Raw genomic sequence first — 12,288 nt, 5'->3', positions numbered from 1 at the left:
AAACAAACAGCTAACCCCGTCCATCATCTTGGGTTTGCAGTTTGTGACGAGAGCAGTGCAGTGGGCTCATCCCACCTGTCTGTACTTGCCCCAGGGACCGAGGAGGAGGGCCGGGGACTAGGCTCTCTCTCCTGCCACCCCATCCTCCGTGTCACCCTGTCCCCAACCCACAGTGGGCTGTTCACATTAGACCTTCTGCGTCATTACCTGTGGTCCCGGGTTTCTGACAAAGGACCGTGGCTCATTCCTTGTGGTTACAACATGGGCTTTTACCATTGACCTTGGCTGGGATCCAAGGTGATTCCCCCCTTTTCATCCCGGGATCCTCATTTACCAGCTTTTGGTGTATATTGTATCTTCTCTCCTCCCGAGAGATGCAGGGCTAAGGGAGTGTCCTCGCCCTCCTCCCTGCCTCCTGCTCCCATGGGCCATCCAGGCGTGTCTCCCCAACCTCAGGGTCCCTGACTTCCTCCCATCTGCAGCGTCCCTAACCTCATAGACCCCCAGGTCCAGGGACGTGGGTGCCTTTGGGGGCTGTCTACCACAGATGGCCTTATTTATTCAGGAAGAGACTGATAATGAGTTTGACTGCTTTTTATGTTGTTGAACTTGGTGTAAGAACATAGAAAAGGATGTACCGGAGGAACAAACTTACTGCCGTCTCCAGGGAAGTGATGGTATCACCCTTAGGAATGCGACATACGGGAAAATGTGTAATTAAAAGGGAAATGTTAATGCTTCTTGATCAAGTACTTCTACGGGGTCACAATGCAAGGCAGCGTGGGTTAGCTCTGTTTGGCAGAGAGCTTAGCATGTAGCCCGTCTAAGAGCTCGCTCAGCAGTGATGGGGGACCCAGGCTCTTTGCTGCCTGGCATGGTAGCCGCCAGCCTCGTGGCTGCTGAGTATTTAAAATGTGGCTTCCACGATGGAAGGAACTGGATTTTTAAGTTCAGTTTAATTAAGTTACATTTAAATATAGGTGAAGTTACATTTAAGTGTAAGTAGCCGGTAGCTCCATATTTGGACAGCACGGGCTGGAATGAAGGGTCCTAACCTGGGCCATGTGGGTAGGCTTCAGGAAGGCCACAGCAAAATCATTTGCAGAGTCACAGCCTGGAGGAAATAGCTTCCCGAAGATTCTCAGAAGCCTTCATGACCCAAAATGGTTAAGGGCCCTGGTTCGGAGGAAAGCCACCAAAGACACAGGAGCAGGAAACACCAGGAGCCGCTGTTCTTCCTAACGACGCTCAGCTCGGTGAGGGTGGAAGCTGGTTTCTGAGCTTAGGATGGAAGAAGGGCCGGCGGGTTAGGTGCTCGGCGGAAGGAACACAGAATCCTGTTCATCCCTTAGCAGAAGATCGAGCGGGTGCCCACGTGCCGCTGTGCGCACAGAGCTGACGAGGATGGGTCACCTTGGGGGTCTGCTTAGAGAATCACAGCCTCCCGGAGCAGGAGAGGCCGAGGGGTTGTCCGCCACCCCTTTGGGGGCGGGGCAGGGGTTCCCTCGTCAACTGCCTTCAAGCAAAACTGGGAAATCCTGATTCCAGAGAAGGCTGTCTTCTGTGAGCTCAGACGGATTCGGGGTGACTCTAAATTTGCTAGAAGGCCTTTCCCTGAGTGGTGACTACTATTACTCGTAATAGTAAAGGTGGTTCATGTTATTAAGTACTTACTCCACGCCGGGAGCGGTGCTGTCCCCATTGCTTGTGTTTTGGGGAAGACACAGTTACCCTGGCGCACGTTGGAGTGGGGGGAGCTGAACTTCTAGACGTGGAGTGGCATCCTGCACTCCCAGAGTGAGTGGCCGGGCCCGAGTTAGGAATCAGGGCTCTGCCTGCCTCTTTCCATTGAACGGACTGAGTTCTGACCAAGGAGCTGTAGACAAGTCCAGACTCTGCATTTGCCCGGTAGCATCTGTGTATTTGACAGCCAGCTCGAGGCAGCACGCGCAGATGGGCATACTGAGAACCGGCCCGAGAAGGTCCTGCCCGCCTTCGCAGCCCAGATGCCACTTCCTCTGTGAAAGTCCTGCTCGCCTCCGCCATCTGGGTTTATTACCCTTCCTCTCTGCTCTCCCTGTGGCACCTGGGCTCTTATCCTGAAATAATACGTTACCTCCTTCCTGTGTTATGGGTTGATTGGCCCATGTCCAGCATTTACCAGCACTCATCAGTCGGCGTGTGCGTCAGCTCTGGGACCTGAAAATAGGTAGATGCCTGGCCTTGGGCCAGACTTACTAAAGCCACTTTGCTCCGTAGATCCCTCGTCTGCCCCCCCCCCCCCCCGATGAAGGAGAAGTTGCGTTGTTTGAGTATAATTCAGGGTCTTCAAAGCATATTCTCAATTATTTCATTTTTTTTTTCATGGAGCTACAGTTGCCACGCGATGTTGTGTAAGGTGGAGGGGAAGATGGGTCGGTTTGGTGCTTTTCCATATCGCGGTATTGCCGCCGGAGTAGTGTTAGCTAACACCTTTATCACACTACATAATTGTCATCCCTTTTTTGTGTTGAGAACAGTTAAGATCTCGTGTCTCTGCGGCTTTGAAGTCTACAATACAGTCTTATTGACTATAATCACTACGTGGTGCATCAGTCACTTCATTTGGAAGAAAATATTCTCGAGGAGATCATACAGACATTCCTCTGGGGTGTCCCATTGTCAGGAAAGGGATACTGGGGGCTTGGGATGAAATTGTCCACCGAGCGGATCAGACAGGATCCAAAACAGACATAAGCCCCAGTAACAGCGCTCAAAAGACAGCTAAAATGCAGGATGCTGGTCCCGGATCCTTTTCAGATACACACGAGTCAAATGTACGATCGAAAAGCTCAATTTTCTACTAAGCAGGTGGTCTGCGACGGACACCAGCCAACGCTCAAGTCCCTCACCCATTCAGAGCGAGGCTGGTAGAGCGGGGACTCGGGTAGAAGGGGACCCTAGTGGTCTCCTTCCCCAGGAAGTTCACTGACATTACGGAGCGCCAGCAGCGTGATTTATGTTGTCCGAGTGAAGGAAACGGGCAGGGGAGGGCACCAGGATGGCTTTGTCTGAGGGTGATTGTCGCTGAATTCAAAGCTGTTTCTAGGAAGCCTTAACGAATGTTTCCCTTCTCTTTCCTTCTGCCACGGCCGTTTGCTGACCCACCGCTCCTGCTCCAGGATTTGCGCAAGCACGTAGCGCCGCTGCTGAAGAGCTTCCAGGGCGAGGTAAGCGTCTCTGTTCACTTCACATCCTGAGCCACCCCTCCTAGCTCATTGCGCTTGCTTTTCATTCTCATTAAATAAATGCCATTGACAGAAGGTGCTCGCCCAGATGGAGCCTTCCCAGCTGCACTAACTCAATGTCATGTGGGTTTTGTGCCTCCTGGTGTGATGTTTCCGCCGGGTCCTCAGTTAAGGCCCGTGTGGAGAGCGGAGCCGTAGCTGAAGTGGGGGGGGGGGGGGGGGATGTGGGTGACTCGGGGCCAAGCGGCCTGCGTGCTTGTGCCTCACCCAGCGGACGGAGTGTGTCCACGCTGCAGGCTTCAGGAGCCCGCGGGCCTCCCCAGCCTCACAGGCCCGGGGCCGCTGCCACCGGGAGGCCCTCCCGTGCGGGAGGGAAGGAGAGGGGCGACCTGGTGCTTTCCCACCAAGCTGCCGGGGAAGGAGGGAGTTCACTGGCTCGAAGCTGGAAACAAAGAGCAACGGGCAGCCCCGAGGAGTGAGCCTGGGCTCCGTGGAAGGGAGACCTGTGCCCCCGGGGCCTTCCAGAGAAGGACCGCGCCGTCTGACGCGAGGTCGGGCAACCCCCGCAGATGGGGGCCCTTGCGGTGGGTGATGCTCCTGCTCCCCCTCTGCCTTCCATGGAGACTCGGGGAACTTCAGAAAACCAGCCATGTCGTTACTGTCGTGGAGGTGGCCGTCCCCGGCTCTCTGCTCCTGCCGTGGGAACGACGGCAGCAGTGATGAGAACAAGCCTTTCTCAGAGCCCTCTGGAGTACCCCCATCGGTAGCATCTTGAGAATTGCATTTTCGGAGCACGTGGGGAGGAGGCAGGGTTTGAGGGAGTGAGACGGCAGCTTCTAGAGGGCTTCTGGGGCACGCGGTGAGGACGCCAGCATCCTGGGCCCGGAGCTCCAGACGCAGGGGTCGGGGCTGCCGTCGGGCAAAGTCTCCAGGGAGCAGGTGACAGCAGAGGGCAAGGCCTGCTGTGCAGGAAGGAGCAGGGACCGTGGGCACCACCGCAGGTGTCGGGAGGGACACCACAGAAGGCCCTTCTGTTCACCGCCCCCTGCTGCAGGAGCCCTCCCGAGCTCAGACCCAGCAGGCTCGGGGGTATCACTGTCCCAGGGCTGGAAGGACATGAATTGCCTTTCCTCACAAATGCGTCTCCAAACCCTGGTTTTCCGAGGGACACTGTCACCTTACACCTGCCCGCATTGATCCGATCTCTTTTACCCGTTCAGCAGCTTTGTGAGGCCCGGTGGCTTTAGTGTTTCTGCCTCCGAGGTAGCCCAGTGTGCTGGTTTGGGTTTTTGCTTGTTTTTCATTCTGTTTGAAAAATTGCCAAGCTGCATAAAAGGAGAAAGAACTAGTCGAGTGAACATGCGTACCCCCTTTACCCCTACTCAGCCGCACACTAGCATTTCGCCACGTTTGCTCCCGCTGCCCTTTTGCTCAGCATTTGAAAGCGCGTGTGGATAGCCCGGCTCCGTACCCCTAAACACAGGCACACGTGCATCTCCAAAAAGTCAGGCTGTTCCCCACTATTACCATGTAAGCCCGAGTATCACACCTGGGAAAGCAGCACTCGTTCCGCGGTAGCTAAAATTCCATCCCAAATCCGTCTTCCCTAGTTACTCCCCAAATGTTCTTTATAACTGCCCTGCCCCTGAACTGGGGTTCAACCAAGTTCACGTGTTGTACTTCAGGCATGGGCGTATACAATTTATATACATCTATTCCCTCACCCTCCCACACACGTTCATATTATGTTATATTACATACACATTTTCCTCCAGTATAAAACACTGTCTTCACACCCTCTCACTCTTAAGAATGTAACCCGCTTCCATTATAGATTACCCTACATTCTGAATGGGGTAGTGGGTGTGCTTCCAGATATATTAAGTTCAAAATGCCCAGGAGACATCCAAATTTCTTAATTCCCCCTTTTTTTTTAAAAAAAGGTGATTTGAAAAAAAATATTTTTATAGCACTGCTAATATTTACCATTGCTAATTGCTCTGTTTATATTAAATAATTTGTGCTTTCTAGTAAGCTAATTTAAGTAGAAAGGGCCATCTCCGCCTTGTTTCTGAAGAAGGAACGTTCATTGCAGAGGGCGGCTGCAGACGGGGACCACGTGACAGGGTCGGTTTTCTGATGAGTAAGGCCAGAAGCCAGCATGTCTCGGTGCTTTGATGGGTCAGGATCCATTCAGCTCGTTTTTCTAAAACACTGCCTTCTCTAATCAGAGGATCACTCTTGTATCCTTGGTCAGTGCCTGCTGAATGCAATTGTATTTATTGGATATATTCTTTGAGTTTATCCCAAAGTGCTTGTGTTCCCCCAGAACAAGGTATGGTGTTGTGAAAATGTGTTCTTTGCCTTGGAATCTGTATAGACGACTTCACTATTTGAGATCCTGAAAAGAAAAAACAAAACAAAGAACAAGGTATCGTTTTCAGACAGCGAGAAATTCACATAGGATTTCAGAGTTCCTGCAAGAGGGTGTGTTTGCAGTGTGTTGTACCATCATGGGAATAAAGGATTGAACAGTGAGGGCCTCCAGAGGTAGCATTTTGGCTTCCCTCCTTTTCTTCAGGCTCATGAGGAGAAAGGGGCACCAAGCATATCTGCTCAGGAAATAGCTTTAAAAGGAAGTAGCGAATACCTGTATTTGTTGTTCTCGGTGGCATAGTAGGGAATATTCTTATCTCGTGGGTCACTCAGAGTCATTCTAGCAAAATCATCAAATTTAGCTCACCCTGAAATTTGACTGAGGAATTGACTGATTGGTTGCCATACCTAAGTTTGCCTGTTTCACAAGCCCGGTCAACTGATCGGTGGGGGAGAAGGGGCCACCTCAGCAGTCAATCCAATTTAAGACTTATTTTAGTCCAGTGATTCAGACAGTCCCTTCAGTGAAGTAACACACTCTGGGAAAGTGCTAACTCTTGGAAATTGTCTCTGCCTCTCCTTGCTTCTCTCCCCAACAAGGGTTCCTGGTATAAAAGGTGGGCGGGGGGGGGGGGGCTGGGATAAAACCTCTGCCTTTAGCTCAAGTGGTGATCCCAGTGTCCTGGGATCGAGCCCCGCATCAGGCTCTCTGCTCAGGAGGGAGCCTGCTTCCTCCTCTCTCTCTCTCTGCCTGCTTCTCTGCCTACTTGTGATCTCTCTCTGTCAAATAAATACATAAAATCTTTAAAAAAAAAAAAAAAAGGTTGAGGGGGGAAGGAGTTGGTTTGGGTTCTCCTCCTCTTGGCTGTAGGGGAGCTGGATGCTTAAGACAAGTGTTCTCAGAGAGGAAAATCCTCTTAAGAAATAACTTAGATGCTTATATCGGGGAGGAAATGAAAGACTGAAAACCTGTGAGCATCCAGCTTAAAAAGTTAGAGAATTACAACAGAATAAGCTCAAAGAGAACAGGAAGAAGGAAAGAATAAATACAAATAATAATAAAAATAAAAATATATAAGAATTAAAAATAAACAAGAAAAAAAAGACTCAAGAGAGAAATAGCTCAGAAATTGGTTCTTTGATGAGACTACCACATTGGTTCTTTGAAGAGACTTCCTAATCAGGAAAGAAAAGGTTAGTGATGGTAACAGGTTAGTGATGGTAACTTTACAGCCACAGCAGAGATTTAAAAAAACAGTAAGGGAATATTATGGTCAATTTCATGCCAAAAAATTTTAAGACCTAAACAGAACGGACACATTTCTGGAATACTAGAATGTTCCAAAGCTGATTAAAGAAGAAATGGAAACCCTGAGTAGCCTTGTAACTGTCGCGGAAACGTTTCCATCAGGTAGGGACGGTTTTTGGGAGAATCCTATCAATCATTCACGAAACAGAGAAGTTCTGCTCTTGTGCAGACTCCTTTAGGAAATAGAAAAAGAAAGAACACGTCTTAACCTCCTTTTGCAAAGTTAGTGTAACCTGGGTACCAAACCCAGACAAGGATAGCACAAGAAAAGAAAATTCAAAGTCCGTCGTATTTGTGAATAGATACGCAAAAGTCCCCAAAGGGGTGTTGGTAAGTGGAATCCGTCAAGTTCCGTGTATCCCAAGAATGCTGTTTGGTTTAACATTAGAAAAATTTACTAATGCACATTAATATCCTTAGCAGATTAAAGGGAGAAATTATCTTAATAGAGGAAAAGAATCTGATAAAATTCAGCATCCATTCATGATAAACAAAAACAAACAAAAAAACCGACCAGCCATATGATATAGAGGGGAACGTCTTTAACTAGGGGGAAAGTATTTACAAAAGACTTACAACAAATCATTATACTCAATAACATCAAAAATAATCCCTTAGAGACCAGGAGCAAGACAAGTAAGTGTATTATTGCTGCTTTTACTCGACATTGTACTAGAAGTTTCAACTACCACAGAAGACAAGAAAAAGATCAAGTATTATCACAGAAGAAACAAAACTATCATTTTTCAAACAAGCCTCAATTATTTAACGAGGTTGCTAGATACAAAATCAATATGCAGAAGTAATTACATACTTCTACACTGACAAAAACTGAAAAGGATATAGCTAGAGTTGGCGACAAAAAATAAAGGATACCTAGAAATAAATTAATAAAGCATAGGAACTCTTTCTGGAGAAAAGTAGATCATTTATACTGAAAGGTATTAAGGGGGACTTAAGTAGAGGGACAGAAGGTATGCAAGGATAGAAATTCTCACTATTATTAATAATAATCAATTACCTCCAAATTTGATTAGAGGGAGTCATTGGAATTCCAGTCCACATTCCAACAGAATTTTTCATAGAACTTTTGAAAAACTGATTCCAGAAGTATAAGCGAGAGCAGGTGGGGTCAGTAGTGGTGAAGGTAGCATAAAATAAGAACAAGGTGGGGGGTTTTCCCTGCCACATGATGGAAAGCTACCAATGATTTGGCTCAGGGATAGACAGATACCCTGATGGGGCAACATAAAGAAGTCAGGAACCGACACGTGCATATAGAGAAGACATGAGTGTTGCGAAAACAGGACTATAGATCAGTGAGGAAAGGACGGATTTTTCAGTAAATGGTCCTCTGACAATTGGTTATCCTTATGGAATTAGTGAGATTGGATCCATACCTCACACCGTATGCAAACACAAATTACAAATGAAGACTCAAGGCAAAACTTTAAACCTTGTAGAAGAAAATATAGCATATGATGACTTCGGGTTGCGTAGGATTTCTTGGAAACCATAAGGGAAGAAACTGTTACACTTTAACTACATTAAAAGTTTTAAGCAAAAGCTTTATTTACTTAATTACGAAAAGACAGCCTACAGAAGGTGGCAGAGTAAGCATGGGGCACTGCCTGCTCAGTTTTACCTTTGTGTATATTAGGAAAAGGCTCACCTTTCTCAAGACAGTTTATCTGTTGGAGAATCTAGACTCATCCGAATCTCTTTCATAATAAAGACCAAAAGTCTCTGATGCAAATGGTGCTCATAGGGCCAGCCCGACTGTAAACAGATCTCTTGTGGGGGATCCCTGGCCCTGTCACAAATCAGGAGGAGACAGTTGCCACACACATAGTTAACGAAGGATTAGTATTAAGGAAGTATTAAAAGCTTTTACCTGTTCATGAGAAAAAGTCAAATAACCCAATAGGAAACTGGGCAAAAGCCACGAACAGCATCCTCAGAGAAAATCAGAATGTGTCAATAAATACATGAGAAGATGCCCAACCTCATAATCAGGGAAATGCAAATTAAAATAAGTTAAACACAGCTTTCTCATAGCTTCCAGGTTGGCCAGAATCCAAAACCCAAGGCAGGAGTGGAAATTGTGTAACTGTTGTGAAAACCAGTCTGGCATCAGATCCTAGAGCTACGAAAGCGCGCACACCTTGACCCCACACTTCCACTCCTGAGTGTAAATTCTAACTAAGCTGAAACGTGGGCCCCAGGAAGCCAGGGCAGGAGTGTCTGAAACTCATGAACAGGCGGAAACAATGCGTTTTCATCAGCAGTAGAAAGACTAGGCAGAGAGCGTCCTGGCAAGGGAGAATGAATGACGAGAAAACTGGCACTACTGAGCTGACATTGTCTAGATGTGTATTTTTATTATGCAATAAAACCATAAAGAAAGGGTTAAGTGGGAAATTCAGAATACAGGTTATCTTAGCTAGGCCCAAGGAGGTTTCAAAGGTCATGACAGTATTCCTACTCACAGGTGCTCGGTTTTTTTGTTGTTGTTGTTTTTTACTTTATATACTCTTAAGTAAGCAGGAACGACCTTTTTCAAAAAGGAAGACGCAGGCTTATGAGGCAGTAGCTTCGGGATCGTATTTTGGCATTCTCCCCTCTCTTTGCATTTCATGTATGAAATAAAATAATTTTTTTTTTAAGATTTTATTTACTTATTTGACAGACAAGTAGTCAGAGAGGCAGGCAGAGACAGAGAGAGGAGGAAGCAGGCTCCCCGCAGAGCAGAGAGCCTGATGTGGGGCTCGATCCCAGGACCCTGGGATCATGACCTGCGCCGAAGGCAGGGGCTTTAACCCACTGAGCCACCCAGGCGCCCCTGAAATAAAATAAATTTTAATCTCCAGGTGAGTGGACGCTTCCAGTGAGGCCGTGCACGGGGCTGTGGCGGGGCGGGGGGCACATTTGTGTGAGTGTCCGAAATGGCATTTGTGTCACGTGAATCGAGTCCACGTGCTGTGCTGGGTGCTTTCCGAGCATAAGCTCACCCCGTCCTCACAACACTGGGAAGGCACTGCCCCTTCCTCTCTGGCTTTCTGAGGAACCGGAGCCCAGCAGGGACCCCCGTCCTGGGTCTTTGGTCTCTGCTCATCTGCATTTTGTAAGTGCTAGTATATTCCATCGTGACACAGAGTGAGTGGACAAGTGCCTGCCTTATCCCCCAGCCCTCTGGGCTGGGCTTCTCCCAAGAGCTGTCGCCACTCTTATGTGTCCCCTTGACTCTTCAGCCCACCTCGGTCTGGCGTCTGTCCCCTTACCCTTGACCCACGTCGTCCTTGGCTCTCTCAAGTCAGGGGCGTTCAGCCCGCCCGACAGCTCCTCTCAGTGTCGGTCCCTTCTTTCGACATCCCACAATAGTGTGCCCTCCTGGCTTTCCATCCACTTCTCTGGGTATTGATTTTCAGTCTTCCTGGGCGCCTCCTTGGCTCCCAGCCCTCTGAGTGACGGCGCTCTGTGCACTCACCTCCTGGGACCCGTCTCTGAAAACTCAGGTGTCTGGCTCCGACTGTCTCCTTTGCGTTCCAGACTCACGTGAGACTACCTTCTTGCATAGTACAGCTCAGGTGATCCGAGGGAGAGGACTCTGAGCCCTCGACCGTGCCATCTCCAGCTCCCATCCCTGCTGGGGTCCCTGCTGCCTCCCCTCCCTGCTCAGGAACGGCCCTGCAATCCGCCTGGCAGCCTCAGCTGGAAATCTAGGACGCCTTCTCCCTCCCGTCCGCCCCGCTCTCCTCCATCCTTCATCCCAGCGCCCTCATCTGCCAGCATCTTTCCATCCCTGCCACCCACAGCCTGTCCAAAGCTGTCATGGGCCACCGAGGCCACCGCAGTGAGTCGTTCCCGAACCGGTCTGCGTTCCAGCTCCTGCCCGCTCTGCCCGCACCTCCGCTCTGCGCGTCCGCCGGGAGCAGGAGCACTGCGCTTCCGTGGCTCCCGTGCCCTTGAGGCAGACACGGAACCCTGACCTCAGCCTTGAGGGTTCCTGGCCTGGCTGCAGCCCACCCCCTGCCCGGCCCCTCTTCTCCTCCCTTCTTGGCGCCCGCTGCAGCTGACCTGCCCTCCGGAGCCTCCTCTGCCTGCCCACACCGAGGGCCCTTCGTGCTCCTCTTATTGTACCGTCTCCTTTGGCCCGAGTGCTTTTGTCCTGGTCTTTGTGGGTTCGGTTGTGCCCACCCACTCTCTCTGGACTCTCTAGGTCTGCACGGCCTCTGTGTACCCACCCCTCGCCCTCGTGCGCATGCAGTAGGTGTCCACTGGATGGACTGAGGAGGAAACAGCATCCTTATTTCACAGACGAGGATGCTATGCCCGGAGAGGGAAGGAGCTACCCAGAGGCACCTGGGCGATCATGGCAGGACTGGGGCCCACGCCGGTGCCTCCAGTACTGTGCGGGGAACAGGGAAGTGATGCCCTCCGTCAGCGCCCCTCCCCGGTGTCGGATAAGGACAGTGGGTGTTCATCTTGTGCAGACAGCTTTGCACGTGTTCTGAGGCTCCCCTCCTCTTCCGACCAGCCCTTCCCATATGGATGCTGCCCTGCACGCCTTGTCCCCCGTGGGCACAAATCTCCGTAACAGTGGGCAGGCACACGTCACTACAGATTGATCTGTGCCCCCCGGAGGAGCGGGCTCCCCCCCCCCCCACCGCCAACTGCAGGCGGCTTCCTGCCTGAGTCCCCTGTCTGAGTCCCCTACCCCCTGGCCTGCACGAGGGACCAGATCGTCCCTTGGAACCTGCCTCAGTCCTGAAGGTCCACACGCCAGCAGGGCTCTGAGCCGACGCCAGGCCGCGTGAAACCCCACCTCGCCTCTGGTGCAGCGTTTTCCTCTCTGGTTCCTGTTCCCTTCTCTCATTCAGGGAAGCCCTCTGACCACACACCGCCCTGGGCCAAGCAGGGGCTGAGGCTCGAACCCTGGGCTCTGGCAGCCAAGCCCCTGCTTTCTTGAAGCCTATGTTGTCACGCAGGGAAGCGTAACAGAGACAGGGAATCTCGTCAGACGGGGACGTGTACTGTGAAGGAATTCAGACGGGCAGGCAGAGACTGGGTCCCTCCCAGGAGGTGGCTCGGGGAGTGAGCCCGGAGCGGCGAGAAGGACCAGACGGGCTCCGGGCTGGCGAAGGAGCGTCCAGCAGAGCCGGCTGAGCGGGGGCTGAGCGGGGGCAGCGCTCTGGGGGACCGGGTGCCGGAGGGAAGGCCTAGGAGTGAGGGAGGAAGGCAGGCCCGGGCAGACCGAGGCCCTGTGCCTACTTGCAGGGCCGTTTGACAGATTTTAATCAAGGAATAGATGAAGCGAATTCATGGTGGGTAAATGGTCTGTGACTTCGTTAAAAGTTGCCCAGAGTTGCGAGGACG

The 12,288-nt window shown here is 50.6% G+C and overlaps 1 protein-coding gene across 10 annotated transcripts in view; it reads left to right on the top strand.

Moving 5' to 3' along the window:
- CUX1 (cut like homeobox 1) overlaps positions 1-12,288 on the top strand; it is a 358,424-nt gene that overhangs the window by 161,474 nt on the left and 184,662 nt on the right. For all 10 annotated transcript variants that reach the window (XM_047712793.1, XM_047712792.1, XM_047712791.1 and 7 more), the window contains exon 3: positions 3,162-3,209. In XM_047712793.1, the coding sequence (XP_047568749.1) occupies positions 3,162-3,209 (48 nt within the window). The remainder of the gene's footprint in view (positions 1-3,161; positions 3,210-12,288) is intronic.

The sequence above is a fragment of the Lutra lutra genome, chromosome 18, assembly GCF_902655055.1.
Source record: "Lutra lutra chromosome 18, mLutLut1.2, whole genome shotgun sequence".
NCBI lineage: Eukaryota > Metazoa > Chordata > Mammalia > Carnivora > Mustelidae > Lutra > Lutra lutra.
This window is presented reverse-complemented; position numbering and strand designations above follow the sequence as displayed.